At 36.8% G+C, this 16,093-nt stretch overlaps 5 protein-coding genes across 7 annotated transcripts; 3 read left to right on the top strand and 2 right to left on the bottom strand.

Moving 5' to 3' along the window:
- Nucleotides 1-747: 747 nt before the first annotated feature.
- PLR1 (NAD(P)-linked oxidoreductase superfamily protein) lies at nt 748-3,239 on the top strand. Of its 2 annotated transcripts, XM_012987882.2 has the most exons (9): nt 748-1,041; nt 1,167-1,395; nt 1,578-1,671; nt 1,767-1,890; nt 2,008-2,109; nt 2,287-2,438; nt 2,540-2,633; nt 2,709-2,890; nt 3,031-3,239. In XM_012987882.2, the coding sequence occupies exons 1-9, from the start codon at nt 907-909 to the stop codon at nt 3,032-3,034; spliced, it is 1,116 nt and encodes a 371-aa protein (XP_012843336.2). In that variant the 5' UTR covers nt 748-906; the 3' UTR covers nt 3,035-3,239. The 2 variants fall into 2 exon arrangements, with proteins under 2 accessions (XP_012843336.2, XP_012843344.2); XM_012987890.2 differs by lacking the exon at nt 3,031-3,239 and having other exon boundaries at nt 790-1,041; nt 2,709-2,894.
- LOC105964583 (ubiquitin-ribosomal protein eL40 fusion protein) lies at nt 3,231-4,720 on the bottom strand. The gene is made up of 5 exons (XM_088819209.1): nt 4,482-4,720; nt 4,271-4,357; nt 4,072-4,174; nt 3,525-3,591; nt 3,231-3,426 (listed from the first exon to the last, which is right to left on the bottom strand). The coding sequence occupies exons 1-5, from the start codon at nt 4,582-4,584 to the stop codon at nt 3,400-3,402; spliced, it is 387 nt and encodes a 128-aa protein (XP_088675335.1). The 5' UTR covers nt 4,585-4,720; the 3' UTR covers nt 3,231-3,399.
- On the top strand, nt 4,677-7,051 carry LOC105963489 (putative 6-phosphogluconolactonase 4, chloroplastic). Its single transcript, XM_012987899.2, has 3 exons — nt 4,677-5,042; nt 5,567-5,702; nt 6,294-7,051. Exons 1-3 carry the CDS (start codon nt 4,885-4,887, stop codon nt 6,756-6,758), a joined length of 759 nt encoding a protein of 252 aa, XP_012843353.1. The 5' UTR covers nt 4,677-4,884; the 3' UTR covers nt 6,759-7,051.
- A 2,141-nt stretch (nt 7,052-9,192) lies between these two features.
- LOC105963414 (rab GTPase-activating protein 22) lies at nt 9,193-13,651 on the top strand. 2 transcript variants are annotated; one of them, XM_012987827.2, is made up of 5 exons: nt 9,193-10,022; nt 11,295-11,430; nt 11,537-11,586; nt 11,925-11,978; nt 12,151-13,651. In XM_012987827.2, the coding sequence occupies exons 1-5, from the start codon at nt 9,844-9,846 to the stop codon at nt 13,367-13,369; spliced, it is 1,638 nt and encodes a 545-aa protein (XP_012843281.2). In that variant the 5' UTR covers nt 9,193-9,843; the 3' UTR covers nt 13,370-13,651. The 2 variants fall into 2 exon arrangements, with proteins under 2 accessions (XP_012843281.2, XP_012843274.2); XM_012987820.2 differs by having other exon boundaries at nt 9,196-9,699.
- Nucleotides 13,652-13,748: 97 nt separating this feature from the next.
- On the bottom strand, nt 13,749-15,609 carry LOC105963451 (cytochrome b5). The gene is made up of 3 exons (XM_088819208.1): nt 15,252-15,609; nt 14,386-14,452; nt 13,749-14,280 (listed from the first exon to the last, which is right to left on the bottom strand). Exons 1-3 carry the CDS (start codon nt 15,336-15,338, stop codon nt 14,030-14,032), a joined length of 405 nt encoding a protein of 134 aa, XP_088675334.1. The 5' UTR covers nt 15,339-15,609; the 3' UTR covers nt 13,749-14,029.
- Between the last annotated feature and the right edge of the window lie 484 nt (nt 15,610-16,093).

Genomic DNA, 16,093 nt, shown 5'->3' on the forward strand with positions numbered 1-16,093 from the left:
TCCTTCTCTTGGGATGAGGCCAGAGTTGTATCTCTATATATTCTTCTTCTTAATTTTTCTGTATGAGTTTGCGCAATCATTCAGAATATGATGAAAATAATGATTCCATTCTACGTGAGAAATTACCAAGAGAGAATATATACTTAGTAGTAGAGAAGAAAACGTAAATTAGTAGGGCCTACACAAAAAGCTGGCTACCAAATATTAATATTCGGACATGACCATTGACCACACGCTTACTTTGCCTTTCCATTTCCCTAAATCTATTTTTTTTTTTGTCTTTGGAAGTATTGTCAATTTTCATATGACATGATTTGATTAGAAGTTAGAACCCCAAATTGAATTGAACTGGGTTTATTATGATAGACAAAATCCAGGCCCAATTGTAATTACTGGGCCTTTCAATCGGCACGTAAAATATGGGTGTCCAAAATATATAAATTTGGATTACTTGGATCCTAACCAATTCCAAATGGACTACTCAATCCATCTGGAACTATGCAATTTAAATGGTTTATCGTAACAAAATATAAGTGTTCGTAAGATGTTTGGTTGGTAAAATTCAATATTAATCAAGTCTGTTACTAAAGTGGAACTAGGGAAGCCCGCAGTTAAACGATACTACATCATGAGATTAATTAATAGAAAACATTACGGAGATATTTATTAAGCATGTGATTAGCATGTAATGTATTTTAATTAGAACTGTATGTATATTATTGTATAGCAAGTCTGTAGTATACTAATTTTTTAATACTAAACTTGTTTTTTTAATAACGTTTTTGGCTCCTTATATCTCTTCTTATCCAATCTTCAAATATGTACAAGTAGAAGTAGCTTCTCTCTCTCTCTCTGCCTCAGAGCGCAGAGTACAACTCTAGAAGCAGCAAACTCTACAGTACAACTATGGCGCTCTTAATTTCACATTCAGCACCTACTACGGCGTACATTAGCTGCTCCGCCGCTTCTCGGAACTCCTCAATTTCCTCTCCGCCCCTTCTAAAAAACCTAAAATTCCCTCGTTTCTGGCCATGGCAAAAGGTAATCGTTCCTCTGATTTTCATTGTTCGACCTAATTTTTCTTATAATCATTCTGGAGTTGGAATACTTTGTAGGCATGTGTATTTCGATTGTAACACCGCGCCGTACGTGTGTGTGATTCGTAGGTGAAAATTGGGCCGATGAATGTATCGCCGATGGGGTTTGGGACGTGGGCGTGGGGTAATCAGTTGTTATGGGGTTACGAAGAATCCATGGACGATGAGCTTCAGCAGATTTTTAATCTCGCCGTTGAGAGTGGGATCAATTTATTTGATACGGCTGATTCCTACGGCACCGGTAAATTGAACGGACAAAGCGAGAAGCTTCTCGGCAAGTTTATCCGCAACTTTCAAGGTTCATTCCTTCTCTCTCTCCTCTCCTCTCTCTCCTCTTGTGCCATTATCTAGGGTTAACTCATTGCAGGAACTGCAGAATATTGAAGAAGAAAAAAATTATGTCACGGCAAAATCTGTGCTCGACAAGTTTGTTTTAATTTGTCATGCTGATTGAGTATTGTATTTTGCCCATACACCAAGGAAATAAGCAGGCGCGAGATAACATTGTGATTGCGACAAAGTTTGCTGCATATCCATGGCGATTAACACCAAATCAATTTGTGGCTGCTTGCGAGTATGCTTTTATCTTGATCGTATTTTCATCATTTGTGCAATATTTTCATTGGTGAATATATAGTCTTTGTTTCTTGATTGAATAAATGCTTTCAGGTCATCGTTAGATAGGATTCAAATTGAGCAAATCGGAATAGGACAACTGCACTGGTCAACAGCAAATTACGCTCCTCTGCAGGAACGAGCTCTTTGGGATGGTTTAGTGGCAATGTATGACAAGGTTTACCATGAATGAAAATCATTTTATCTCTTGTCATATAATTCTTCCGTTTCAAAATTATTACACTCACAAACTTATTTGACATCTGTTTTTACCCTAGAAAATGCTGTGATACAGGGATTGGTAAAAGCAGTTGGAGTGAGTAATTATGGACCGAAGCAGCTACTAAAAGTACACGAGTATCTCAAGGCCCGAGGGGTGCCCCTCTGCTCAGCTCAGGTGCTATTTATGTTTCAGTTTCTTACGAATTTTTAAATACACTTTTTCTTGTTTTGAGAAACGATATGCTGGTGTGCTTATATAAGTGGTTATGCTTATTGCTAAAAACTCGAACACAAGTGAAAAGATTTTGTATATGTAGTTTGAGAAATTAACCTCTTGAGAATAATCGATTAGGTGCAATTTTCACTGCTGAGCATGGGAAAAGATCAAATAGAGATAAAGAATATATGCGACTCTTTGGGTATTCGTGTCATTGCTTACAGTCCGTTGGGACTTGGCATGCTTACTGGAAAATATAGTGCTAGCAATCTTCCAAACGGACCACGGTAATAATCATCTCAACTTATTTTTCATATATTTTCAAGAAATTATCAGATTGTTTTTTTTAAATATCATCTCAGTGGATATGGTTCTGTAATTTTTATAGGGGTCTTCTATTTCGACAAATTTTACCAGGACTTGAGCCACTGCTCATTTCTCTCAAAGAAATTGCACAAAAAAGGCGAAAAACCGTATCTCAGGTACTTTGGTTTTCTCCTTTTGTGACAAGCTATATGGAAAATGAACGAATGAGATGAATCCAAACTTGTTCACAGGTTGCTATAAACTGGTGCATTAGCAAAGGTACGATTCCAATTCCAGGAGTGAAGTCAATGAAACAAGCTGAGGAGAACTTAGGTGCCCTTGGCTGGCAACTCAGTTCAGATGAGTTGCTGCAGTTGGAATATGCAGCTGCTGAATCTCCACGTAAGATGGTTCAAAACATATTTCAGACAAGGTAATTATAAAACGATTTTGCCCTCATCATCGTTAAATTTCTTTCCACTTTTATAATTCTTTATTGGAAATTGAAATTTCTTTCCACTTTTATAATTCTTTATTGGAAATTGACAACAATTTTGTTTCATGTTACAACAGATGAACAGAGAAGAGAAGCTCTTACTCTGTCTGGATTATACCCACATGATTCACTTCGAACATATTTCAATTTGTCCGAGCTTTATATGTTTATCAAAAAAGAGTGGTTAGTTTCGAATGTGTTACAATGGGTGTATGGGTGCAAGTTAAGCTAACTCATAAAAGTTATTCATCAAAACTCAAAAAAATGAAGAAACCGATGGACAAAACTGAATCACAATTCGAAATGTCAAGAACAAAACAAAACCATTTTCATTACATCAATTATAAGGAGGTAATAATGTCTATCATAAAAAAAGCCAAACTATGTGTGTTTAGTTGGCAACAACTGAAATAGAAAAATGAAGATAAATAGTACAGCCAGCAAGTCTACTTGATCTTCTTCTTTGGCCTCAACTGCAAAACATAAAAATTATAAAAGTTAATATTAAATATCAACTCGAACAATTACTACTAAGAAAACATCTAGAAAATAATGCATCAGAAATAATAACCTGATTGCTGTGTCCACACTTCTTCTTCCTGCAGTTAACGGCACGAGGGTGCAGACGAGCATAACATCTAAAAGCCAACAAGTATAAATTATAAACCCTCAGAAAATGTATGTATTTCATATCACATGGTGGTAGTAAAATTCCAAAATCATATCCATTTACTTAATCGGAAAAAAAAACAATCGGTACAATAATTCAATTGAACATTTTATTTGTTCGGGTCTCACTCTGTGGTACGTCTAATTTCAGATTTGGTTAGTACTGAAAAAACAGGATGGGTTCAATCTAAACTAAACTGATTAGGGTGATGAAAAAAAATCGACGAAGCTTCCTCGTAACAAAGAATGCCAATGTCCATCGAAATAAATTTTCCATTCTTTCTCAAAAAAATTCAATTGGTAAAGAAATAAAAACAATTAATGGATACGACATAATCATTGGACAATAAATTCAAAACAAAAGAATGCAGCAAACATAAATGTAAGAGAAAAATGAAAAAAGGCAACCAACGAAATCAATAAACCGAAAACTCAGGGAATGAACTTACTTTCGGCAAATGGTCTTATCCTGGTTGTATTTCCTAGCCAAAGCCATTAGCGAAGGCTCGATGATTCCACCCCTAAGCCTCAAAACCAAATGCAAAGTCGACTCTACAACACGATGCATAAGAAGATATGAGATAAAATAGTGAGAATTGAAATCAAAACAACCTAATTTACAAAAGAATAAGGGAAAAAAAAAAAAACCTTTCTGGATGTTGTAATCAGCAAGGGTTCGGCCATCTTCAAGCTGCTTTCCGGCGAAAATCAAACGCTGCTGATCCGGTGGGATTCCTGGACAATTAACATATAAAATAATTACACAAATTATCGAAATTAAAACATATTTTATTCCATGAAAATGGCAAAAACGAAAAGATCCGATCAGTTTAAAACGAAGGGGTGGAGAATAAATTACCTTCCTTATCCTGAATCTTAGCTTTGACATTGTCAATGGTGTCGCTCGATTCGACCTCGAGCGTGATGGTTTTTCCGGTGAGGGTTTTCACGAAGATCTGCATCTTTCCCCGTCGGAACTCCGCCAACTTAAGCTACAATTCTTCCACTTGCAAAACTCAGTTTTAAGCAGACGGCTGTCTTTATATACCAAGCATGTTCTAGGGTTTAGGGCTTGTTAGCAGCCGCTACGACGTCGTTCCGGTACTTTCTAAAAAAATAAATAATAATATAATAAATTTAGGAAACTCAAATGGGCCTGTAAAAAATGGGCCGAAGAATTCCAAAAGAGTACAGAATGTGTATTCTAAATCTGTAATTCATCCATTTTGGCTGGCTGACAACTCACAACTCAAACTGCAACAATGGCCGAAACCAAAACAAAAGTACTGAAATTCGACGCGGAGGAAGATGTGGCCGTCGCTCTAGCAAAGTACACCGCCTATCTCTCCGAAAAGTACATCAAGGAAAAGAATTCTTTCTCGGTGGTTCTCTCCGGCGGCACCCTAATAGATACACTCAGGTATATATATGTATCTACAGTCGTTTACTGTTTCTCTCTCTCTCTCCTTTTTTTAAAGTTATTTTGGGGATTTTTTTTGAAGTTGTTTTATTGAATGAGTTTCGATTATTTTAGCGTTTGAATTCAGTATTTGGAAGAGAAAAAAATGAATCGTTTAAGTTGAAGTGAGCGAGAGCTTAATCACTGCATTTCCTTCACATACAAAATAACTATTGATTATCAAAATCTGCAGATTAGCACATGGGCCGATTGTTTATATATACATACAGGCGGATTTTCTTCGTGTTGTCGTTTAATTTGCCCTTTGTTGTGTTCTGAATTTCAAGCATTTCCCATGCTTTACCAGAAATGAAAATTAATTTTGCTGAGTTATGTAGGATGTGAATTTAATCACGACAAAAGGCGACCGATCGTACACTCTATACATATGCATTAACAACTGTTTGATAGCGAAACTTCCTTGTGCTTTGATTTAATATCCTTAATTTTTTTGTGCTGTAATTGTGACTTTTACAATGATGTAGGAAACTAGTAGAGTTTCCATACAAGGATTCTGTGGATTGGTCGAAATGGCTGATATTTTGGGTTGACGAGAGAGTGGTTCCTCTTGATCATGAAGACAGCAACTACTTACTTGCATACCGTGGTTTTCTTTCAAAGGTATGATCAAAATTCAAGATCACTTCTCATGAAGAAATTCCTAGGTTTTATGATTATCGCTTCCAATACTCGTTTGGTTGGTAAGATTAGCCATGATTAATTAAATATGGACCTTACTCGATGTTTGCTTAGTCCAATAATTTTTCGGACCGACCCGCAATTGTGGAAAAAATGGCTCCAATCATGGCTAATTAGGAGACTACTTATTGAACATCCCGTGGTCCAACAACATATATTATAGGGTTTTCATAAATCTTATCGTGGTTAATCTTATCTCAGGAACCAAACGAGTGCTTAGTATCTGCTGTAAAAAATGGTCTCCTGCAATAGAGAAAGAGAATTTTACATTTCTTTTTACAAGTATATGGAACATACATGTTACGAAAGAGCCAGGCCAATTAGATTAAAATCAATCACGAAAATGCATTGCTTTGGTAAATCGAAAATTTCCGACCTTAATCTTCGTTGCCACGTCGGTTTCCTCGAGAGATGAAGTGATTCTTAATTGACTACAGCATAATACTAATGCATAGTCAAAAATCAATCAATCTGGGTTTATGCATATGTTGATTCATCATCTTTTTTTCTCAGGTACCTATTCCTCCAAGCAACATTTACGCAATCAACGACAAGAAGTCTCCGGAAGGTGCAGCCGATGATTACGAGGAGCGTATCAAGAATCTGGTCGAGGAAAAAACCCTACCTATTTCAGACAGTGGCTTCCCTAAATTCGACCTTATGCTTCTCGGAATGGGGCCCGATGGCCACGTGGCGTCTCTTTTCCCCTCTCACAATCAACGGTACGAAAAGAAACGGTGGGTGACATTCATAACTGACTCTCCCAAACCGCCGCCACCTAGGATCACTTTCACATTCCCAGTCATCAACTCTGCTTCGGACATTGCAATGGTGGTCACTGGTGCTGAGCTGGCGGATACTACGAAGAAAGCATTGGGAAACGAGAAGCATACTCTTCCTCCTCTTCCTTGTACTGAAGTTTCGGCTGAGAGAGAGCTCACTTGGTTCTTGGACAAAGATGCTGCTTCTAAACTGTAAGTGTAATTGAGCTCTCCGATGAATAAGCGTTACATATATACGCGTATGATTGATGTTGTATGTGGTGTGTTAGTGTCTGTCTATACTTTTCTATTTCAATAATAATCTATACTCTATGAAATTCGGCTGAGAGAGAGCTCACTTGGTTCTTGGACAAAGATGCTGCTTCTAAACTGTAAGTGTAATTGAGCTCTCCGATGAATAAGCGTTACATATATACGCGTATGATTGATGTTGTATGTGGTGTGTTAGTGTCTGTCTATACTTTTCTATTTCAATAATAATCTATACTCTATGAAATTCGGCTGAGAGAGAGCTCACTTGGTTCTTGGACAAAGATGCTGCTTCTAAACTGTAAGTGTAATTGAGCTCTCCGATGAATAAGCGTTACATATATACGCGTATGATTGATGTTGTATGTGGTGTGTTAGTTTCTGTCTATACTTTTCTATTTCAATAATAATCTATACTCTTGAGAAATTCCGCTTTTTCTGGACTGTGATTTTTTTATTTTTGATCTTTTTTTTTTTTTTTTTTTTATGCTTATTTTTGATCTTTCAAGTACATTGTTTTTTAATTGTCCTCATTTGTGATAAAATAAATTATTCTCGCTGAAATTGCAGTTTCTCAATAGTTGAAGGACTCTCCAACAAAAGAAAAAGTGGGGAGATCTGTAGTGGAAATAAAGCCAATAAGATTTCATCCAAATTTGATGAATAGTGGTCAACTAAATCAGGCCTCCATTTTTTGCCCACTAAAAAAATGTGAGAGGCAAATAATAAAAGAAACAGCAACTCGAATAAAGTGAATAAAATAAGGCTAACGTCTCTTTCTCAAACTAAAGTAAAATACTCATCCTTATCGATACTTTAATTATATGTTATTAATATTTATTATTTAATATTTACAAAATAAGGATCAAGGAGTGTTGGTGAAAATCATGAATGCGTATCCTAATTAATAATTATTCATGACTTGCGTCAATTTTAAGTAATCGAAGTTGTTGGAATAATCGGGATTATTCCAACTGATTTTGTCCGACAACGGATTAAATTTACTGTCACTAACTTCTGTTTTTGATTTTTTTTTGCAAAAGCTATCTAATTATTGTTTTTTGAAACAAATTTACAATCTCAGTAACTTATAGCACCTCGTTCTCACGTACAAATAAGTAATAAGTATTCGAATTTCGTTTGACTAAATTTTGAGATGAACAATATGTTTTTTCTTCTAGCTAGTCATTTATTGTACATCGAGATGTGGTCAAAGTCCTCATATAAATTCTTATGCATTTATACATGTATTTGTTTCAAATTCAAAAGAGTACATTGTAATAAATATTATATTGTCCTTTAAAATATCGAGTGAATTCAAAATTGTGTATTACATAGTAAATAGAAAATTTGGTCTTTTACATTGAAGTGAATGTTATGTATTACTATTCTTAATTTGTGTAGCCTTTTTAGACAACCCCGTTATAATGGTTAAAAAAAGTATTAAAAATACAATAAAATAAATAAATAAAAATAAACTATGGCAAATTGGTTCTTCTAACTTGTTATTTGGAGTTGGAATCATGGAATAACTTGCTAAGCATGCCAAACATCAAATTATTGAAGCAAATGAATGCAAATAATGTGTACTTTTATTTTGAGTTATAAATTGATTGAGATAAATTTCATTAGAGTACTCATTAATCAAATCGTGTTTTGAAAGATAAATCTGTTAAATAAATTATATACGAATATTCAGATTTAATTTTAAAAATAAGTTGAATAATATTAAACACATATTTTAAAAAGAAAAAGGAAATTTACTTGGGAAGTTTAACAAACATCACCTTTAAATTTGAACTAGCATCAAGTTGACAAAACGCGCACTCCCACGACGTCGTTTTGCCTCGGGACCTGATCTTATTATTAATATCCGGGTAAATTACAAACACCCCCTGATGTATGGTCAAATTATAAAAACCCCCCTCTTGTTTGGATAATTACATCTACCCCCCTCAACTATGATTTTTTCTTAGACCTCCACCTTTATGGTGCCAAATTCAACATAGTCATCTAGATTTCGTGAAATGTACTCTAGTTTGTACTCTTTTTGTGTAAAAAATACAGTTTCTGATGCACCACAAACTGATATATACAAGCTAAAAATCACATATTATGATCATCTTGCTTCATAATGTAGAGTTTGAATGGGATAAAACGGGTACAAAAGTGATAATATTCCATATAATCTCGAAGATTCCACTAAATTTGATGAGTTGAGGGGGTGGTTGTAATTATCCAAACAAGAGGGGTGTTTTTGTAATTTGACCATACCTCAGGGGGGTGTTTGTAAGTTACCCTTAATATCCTAACCCTTGTAAATTTCGGAGCAACTGAAAAGGGCAAAAGTGTATTTCCCCATAAATTACGATATAAATATCAACGCAGAGAGGTTTTTCTTTTATTTTTTTATTAGGAGTCTTCATCCGGTTTACTTTACTCTCTCTCTCTCTCTCTCTGAACTCTAGAGAGAGAAAATCTTTCGATAGATCACTGACCGAGAGAAAAAGACAAAGGAAAATACCAATAAATAGCGCAGCACAAAAGTGATAAAAGGAAAATCAAATTGAAGGAAAAAGGAACAAAGAGGGACATTTAAAGCAGACGGTGTTATCAGTTTGGTTGATGGTGGAAAATCCACTAGGCGTGTTGAGGCTTCCCAGGGGTAAATTCGTCTATTCGGACATCCATCCCATGCCTGCCGGCGCCGCCTCTGCGGTTCAAGCCATCGCCGACGGCATTTGTCAGCTAAGCAGAGCGGTGTTCATCGCTGGTGGTGGTGGGGAAGGACGAATCTGGAAGGATGCGGCGGCGATTGGCGGTGTAACCCTCGTCTTCACGGCCTTTGCTGGCTTCGCATTAGCCACCGTGGTGTTCTACACTACTAGGTAAAAAGTAACCGGCGAAGTTATCGCCGGAAAATTTGTGAATCAGTTGTTTTTAGCCCTAGGGCGAGTAATTTATTTAGTTAAGAAAAAGGAAATTACGACAATAAATAAAGAAAAAAAAAAGGAAAATAAAAAATTCCATAGATGAAAGCTCTAAGACGAAGTCAGACTTCGTCATCGTCAAAATCTTCGCCAGCGTCATCATCCTCAAATACGTCGTCATCACCACCATCTTCGTCGTGGATTCATTTGAGATCGGTTCTGTTCATAGTAGCTTCCTCCAACTCCTCACCGGCTTCTTGTTCTTCTTCTTCTTCTGATCGGTGAGTCTCTTCTTCCTCTCTTTAAATTGATCTTCATTGAAATCACTTCCTTTTTTTTATATCTTTTCTAAATTCTATCTCAGTGCTATATAGTTTGGGGGATTTAAGTTCAGATCTTGATGTTATACCTTATTTTCCTCAACTCTTCTGCTCAATCCGATATTTCTTTGCAGCTCAGCACGCAGCCATTTGTTTCGTGGCGGTGATTTTAGGTGTTAAGTAAGTTTCACTTAGATTAGTTGATTTGGTAGTGGATGAGGAAAAGCTAATGTTAGTTTGACTTGGTAATCTGATTTTTATATTGTTGGTCAAAGTTGGGCTACAGCGTTGAAGGATTCATTTGCTGAATTACCTTATTAGTGTTTGGTGAATGAGAACACCTAAATTTATTGTTCTTGTTCTTACTTTGGATTTTCGGTAATTAAGTTCTATGTATTTCATAGACGTTGAGTTTCAAACTAGTTGAGAACTTCTGAGTGTGAGTTATAAATTTAGGATGCTTACAGTTTGCAGTTTAGTCCATCAAGGAAAAATGAAAGAAAAACGAAAAAGGTTTTCGTTCGAGTATTCTGTCCAAAAGCATTGTTTTTTTCGGCCCTTGATACTTCAATTACAGTGCCTTGCTTCTTCATATTGCATTGCCATGGTTGAAATGTCCGCATTACAGCAACAAAGACTGTCTTCCTTATTGCATGTCCTCCCTACTAAGAGTTAAGTGTCCAATCAAGGAATTATCGTGCTATAGGTTTAGAATTTCAGACTTCTTTCATATTTTAGGAGTTACTTAATTTTCAAATCAAGGTCACCACATGAGCAGATATTTTCGACTCATAGTTCATGTTGATATTATACAATTTTTTAAAGCAATAGATATTTTTTGTAGGACTAATTACTCTTTCTGTAGCTTTATCACAAACTTATTGAGTTTCAGAAGTTTGTATGGAAAATTACTTTGGCTTCCCGTGGAAGTCTGAGGAAGTTGGTTGAGCTTATCTTCTGGCCATTCGGACCAGCTAGTGTGTGTTCTTATATCAGCTAGTTGTGATGGAACTTGATAATGAAGTTTGTTCTAATCATTACTTTTGTTCTTTGAAAACTTTTTTAACACTTACCTTAAGCTCATGCTAGGTCATTCGTGTCATGTAATTTTATCAATACATCAGTTTGTGACACGAAACCTCTTCTTCTGATGACTGAAACTCATGTTATTTTGTTTACACTGTCTTATCATTTATCCAATGAATAATTAGTGGTGCTGCTCTCCATTTTCAGGGGCCGTCTCAAATCTCCATGGTCTCGAAGAAAAAGAAAACACATACTCTCACCTCAGCAGTGGAGAAATTTGTTCACTCCAGATGGAAAACTCCGCGACAATGGAGTTAAATTTCTGAAGAAAGTTCGCAGTGGAGTGAGTTGTGCTTTCATATAGCTTCATTGTTTTTCATCTTTACTGGATTGCAGCCACATTTCTCTACTAGTCTATGAATATAATGTTGATTTTTTTTTTTATGTAGGGTGTTGATCCTAGTATTCGGGCAGAGGTTTGGCCTTTTCTTCTCGGAGTGTAAGTCGATTCACCAAGTTAATGCTTTGAGTAAACTGAATGAATATACCTTTGTGTTAAAACATAAACTGAATACAATTTTTACAACCTCATATCAATAGAAATGTTTTTAATGTCTGATACAAGTTCTCAAAAAGTGCTTATATTGTGGATATATAAGGGAAACAGATGGTTCAGGCCAAGGCCGTTGTGTTTCTCTGTAATCGGCCACTCACATCTTTTAATTTACTGAACCTTGCATCTTTCAATTTTAATCGTAACCTATAGTTGAAGAAATTCCAGATGTCATTAGCTTCTTTCAATGATCCTAAAGTCCTAACTTCTATTTCTTGTTGCAGCTATGACCTGACAAGTTCTGCAAAGGAAAGAGATGTCACCAAAACTAAGAATAGGTGCTGGCACAACTTCAACTATTATTGCTGAAGCTTCCTAATCATAACCATCACCTTCCTAAACACAAGCACATGCACACACACTTGTAAATTAAAAGAAGAAAGATAAAAAATTTACCTCCTCGTACTAATGTTTACTTTCTCTTTTAATTTATTTTTATGATGTGTGCAGAGAGGAATACGAGAAATTGCGAAGGCGGTGTCGCAAACTTCTTAAACACAATAACGAACTTTGTAAGCCATGCGGAAGTGGTGAAACAAGCAGTGGGGGTGGTGGTGGATGTCTCACTGAAGGCATGGATTCTCCCGCCTCTGAAGATGTTGTGAGCGCCAGAGAATCCCTTTCTAGCGAGGAAGCCATCTCTAACAACGAGGACGAATACCAGCCTGCCACCTCAGCGATGGAGGAATATTCCGATTTGAAGCGTATTACAGGCCCAAATGTTGCCCCCGACTCGGACTCGTCAGACTCAGACTCCTCAGACGACCCTGAAGCAAGCCAAACTTTCACCCTCACAGAAACCACAGAGGATTTTGATCACAATCAATCCTCAAAGGAGGATATGGAAGTCCAGTCCGAATCCCGCAGCCGAGAAGATTTCACCACCTGGCAGCGGATCATTCGCCTGGACGCCATTCGAGCAAACGAGGAGTGGATACAATACTCGCCAGTACAAGCTGCAGTACCTGAGTCCAAAGCACATCGTATTGCGGAGGTCGTTGGATTGAAAGACTACCATCATCTAGAACCTGCTAGAATCTTCCACGCTTCACGTTTAGTGGCCATTTTAGAAGCCTACGCACTTTACGACCCTGAAATCGGCTATTGCCAGGGAATGAGTGATTTGCTTTCTCCAATAATATCTGTAATGACAGAGGACCACGAAGCTTTCTGGTGCTTCGTCGGTTTCATGAAGAAGGCTCGCCACAACTTCAGGCTGGATGAAGTGGGAATAAGAAGACAGTTGAACACGGTTTCAAAAATTATTAAGTACAAGGACTCGCATCTCTACAGGCATTTGGTGAACCTCCAGGCAGAGGATTGCTTCTTTGTGTATAGAATGGTGGTGGTGCTTTTCCGAAGGGAGCTTTCGTTCGAGCAGACTCTGTGCCTCTGGGAGGTCATGTGGGCTGATCAGGCTGCGATCAGGGCTGGGATTGGGAAATCTGCTTGGAGCAGGATTAGGCAGCGGGCCCCACCGACGGATGATTTGCTACTGTACGCGATTGCAGCTTCCGTACTGCAGAGGAGGAAACAGATTATAGAGAGGTACAGTAGCATGGACGAGATTTTAAGGGAGTGCAACGCTATGGCTGGTCATCTTGATGTGTGGAAGCTTCTGGATGATGCACATGACTTGGTGGTTACTGTTCATGACAAAATAGAGTGATATGCTATGGTGAAAAAAGTTCAGCCAGCTTATTTATCATTCTCAATATTATTATTGCAGCTTATTACTGAAAAGTTTCTACGTGGTACTTTTTTTTAGTAAACAAACTTGAGACGGTACTTTGTCGTGGCAGCAAAGCTAAATGCAACGTGCTGCTGTGAATGCTTTTATATTTCTTAGAAAGACTTCTATAACTTAAGTATCTGTACAATTGTGTGCTGAGAAAAATCTGGACTGTGTGTGACTTTACCCACATTTCAAGGTTATATCGGCTTTGCGATAGGTGGAACTTTGCATTATTTAGTTCAATAAGTTGCTCGAGTTAGTGAATGACGTGTGTGGTGAATTTGATTGATTGAAAATCAACTGAGGATGTTCGGCAGTATAAACGCTATGAGTTCACTTTTCTGAAACAGAATGAACTACACATGTAAAACATACAAACCCCATAAAGGGTGCCTAGACAAGACTCTGAAACACTGTGAATAAAGAAGCCTCTGAAAATACAGAAAAAAAAAACCCCATAAAACACATCTAAATTATTTCGGCCGACTACCGGGAGTTATTTTGGCTGAAAAGGAGGGTGACATAAGATAGTTCATTCCACACCGCAGCTGAAGAAATTCAATGAACAAACGAAAATAATGAGTTTGACTGAAATCATTTCTCTTTGGTGTAGTGACGCACAGCAAAGGCCAAGCCCAAGATCAAGAGAGGCACGAGGAACTGCAGAATCTTAATGACAAACTCGGGAGTCTTGTCGGGATTGTACGCAGGTTGTTGTGGTGCTACGTAAGTACGTTTCAGGGGAACCGTTGCCTTATCTATCTCTCCAATGTAGTATTTGTCCATCATTTCTCTAGCGGAATCACTATGTCCAACATCTTCAAAGTCATTTGTTGCGTCTTTCCCTGCAAATTACAAAAAAATCCAGTCGTCAATTGCTATTCTTAGCCTTCACTTGAGCACCATTATCTTCGATGAATGTGACTGGACAGGATTTATTACGACATTACCTGTGGCTGACAGCAAAACTTCATCACCTCCAGGATGATCATCCATGAACGGGGTTACATCATAAACCTGAAAATTTATTATTCAATCTTAAAACATTTTTACCAACTGTATATTTTTTTCAAGAAAAGAAGAAGATATAACAAGAAAGCTCCAAGAATAAAGCAATATCCAAGAGCTACAAGGATATGCCCATGAGTCCTGAACCAGAGACTGAAAAGGTTCCATCTCCAAATCCTAATTAGTTCCGAATAAACGGAAAGATGAAAAGTATATAATAAATCCCAAAAGCTAAAAAAAATCAATGTAATTTCTGAATTTTTGTAGACAGAGAGATCGGATTTTTTCGACAAACCACTCCTGCCAAAGCAATTAAGCGATGTCTTGAGTGAATACGCATTCCTTGTCTATGTAATACGCATTCCTTTCAAGTTTCAAGCTCCCCCTCGTTCACAAACACACAGAATCAAAATTTTAAACTAAATAGAAATATCACTTAAATTCCAACTTATTCAACGGTACCGAGCGCATCTATATCTTTCGCATGACCTCAATTTCTTCAATTTCTCTCCTCCCCCAAAGAAGAAGAACTCACCATAACAACCGATTAACATACAACGAGTTACAGCATGAGATCTTCATTGGTTTAATAAGGCAATGAACTAAACGTAATTAAGCTTGATATATCATCTTATTCATACTAATCGCGTGTTTAACATAAATGGATCAGAATCAAAAAGGTGAATGAATCAACACACACCAAAAAAAAGAAGGCCAAAGAGCTGGAAAAAATTAAGTAAACACTAATCCTATTTAATTTCCAGTAAAAGAAAAAGGGGAAAAACGAAAATAGTAAAAAGGATCGGACCTTTCCGTCAATAATTAGCCAGCAATCCTTCGTCTTGTTATGCTTCGAAACCTCCTCAAACAGATGAACCTTCGAATCTGACGTCATTATTGCTGATAAAACCTCACCAATCACAACAAATTATCAGCGATTGAACAAAACAATAGATCACAGCAAATAGATTCAAACCAATTATGCAAAAAAAAAAAATTAATAATAATAATTTGTTAAGAATTCAGTGAGAAAGAGCTTACAAGAGAGAGAGAGTAGAGAGAAATCTGGGAAAGAACTCTCCCTCGGCAATTGACTTTTACAGTGAGAGAGAGAGAGAGAGAGAGAGTTAACATAATCGAAATCATCGATTCATTTTATAGACGTGAGCAAATTTGACAATTTGGTCCTCGAATTTGACTATGTGGATAGTTTAGGTCCCTGGTCCCACCCCCGCACCCCTAGGATTGTAATTGTGGTATTTTTCATATTTTCTGGAATGTTCGGAATTAATTGTTTTATTATGAATATTTAATATCGTAATTTTTTGTTGGCTTTAAAAAAGGAAAATATGTAGAAATGTTTATATAATTATGAGAAGCATGGGATGAAGCTCTCACCAAACAAATTATTGATTAAATTTAAACAAGAAATGGCACATTAAGAGCCTCTTTTCTTTATATTTGAACTTTGATAAAAAAAAAATTTAAATTTTAGTGAGGTGTAAACCACGCGCTAAATGCAGATGAGGCTTCCCCTTGTGGGCTTTTGGGCTTCGACCATTTTACCTTGTTGGATTTCCTTTTTTATTTGTGCTTCTTTTATTGAGTTGGGCTATATCTGCCAAGGTTTGTAAAGATTAGGCCCATCTT

The sequence above is a fragment of the Erythranthe guttata genome, chromosome 6 (assembly GCF_056151865.1).
Source record: "Erythranthe guttata isolate IM_541 chromosome 6, IM_541, whole genome shotgun sequence".
Classification (NCBI taxonomy): domain Eukaryota; kingdom Viridiplantae; phylum Streptophyta; class Magnoliopsida; order Lamiales; family Phrymaceae; genus Erythranthe; species Erythranthe guttata.

Coding starts and splice junctions, on each gene's coding strand:
- PLR1 (XM_012987882.2), top strand. CDS start 907: ATGGCGCTCTTAATTTCACATTCAGCACCTACTACGGCGTACATTAGC. Junction 1,042..1,166: donor GTTTCTGGCCATGGCAAAAG/GTAATCGTTCCT, acceptor TGTGATTCGTAG/GTGAAAATTGGGCCGATGAA. Junction 2,634..2,708: donor GGCGAAAAACCGTATCTCAG/GTACTTTGGTTT, acceptor ACTTGTTCACAG/GTTGCTATAAACTGGTGCAT.
- LOC105964583 (XM_088819209.1), bottom strand. CDS start 4,584: ATGCAGATCTTCGTGAAAACCCTCACCGGAAAAACCATCACGCTCGAG. Junction 4,358..4,481: donor TAAGATTCAGGATAAGGAAG/GTAATTTATTCT, acceptor TTAATTGTCCAG/GAATCCCACCGGATCAGCAG. Junction 3,592..4,071: donor GATAAGACCATTTGCCGAAA/GTAAGTTCATTC, acceptor GTTGGCTTTTAG/ATGTTATGCTCGTCTGCACC.
- LOC105963489 (XM_012987899.2), top strand. CDS start 4,885: ATGGCCGAAACCAAAACAAAAGTACTGAAATTCGACGCGGAGGAAGAT. Junction 5,043..5,566: donor ACCCTAATAGATACACTCAG/GTATATATATGT, acceptor ACAATGATGTAG/GAAACTAGTAGAGTTTCCAT. Junction 5,703..6,293: donor ACCGTGGTTTTCTTTCAAAG/GTATGATCAAAA, acceptor TTTTTTTCTCAG/GTACCTATTCCTCCAAGCAA.
- LOC105963414 (XM_012987820.2), top strand. CDS start 9,437: ATGGTGGAAAATCCACTAGGCGTGTTGAGGCTTCCCAGGGGTAAATTC. Junction 11,431..11,536: donor TGAAGAAAGTTCGCAGTGGA/GTGAGTTGTGCT, acceptor TTTTTTATGTAG/GGTGTTGATCCTAGTATTCG. Junction 11,587..11,924: donor TGGCCTTTTCTTCTCGGAGT/GTAAGTCGATTC, acceptor TTCTTGTTGCAG/CTATGACCTGACAAGTTCTG.
- LOC105963451 (XM_088819208.1), bottom strand. CDS start 15,338: ATGACGTCAGATTCGAAGGTTCATCTGTTTGAGGAGGTTTCGAAGCAT. Junction 14,453..15,251: donor GGCTAATTATTGACGGAAAG/GTCCGATCCTTT, acceptor ATAAATTTTCAG/GTTTATGATGTAACCCCGTT. Junction 14,281..14,385: donor AGTTTTGCTGTCAGCCACAG/GTAATGTCGTAA, acceptor TGTAATTTGCAG/GGAAAGACGCAACAAATGAC.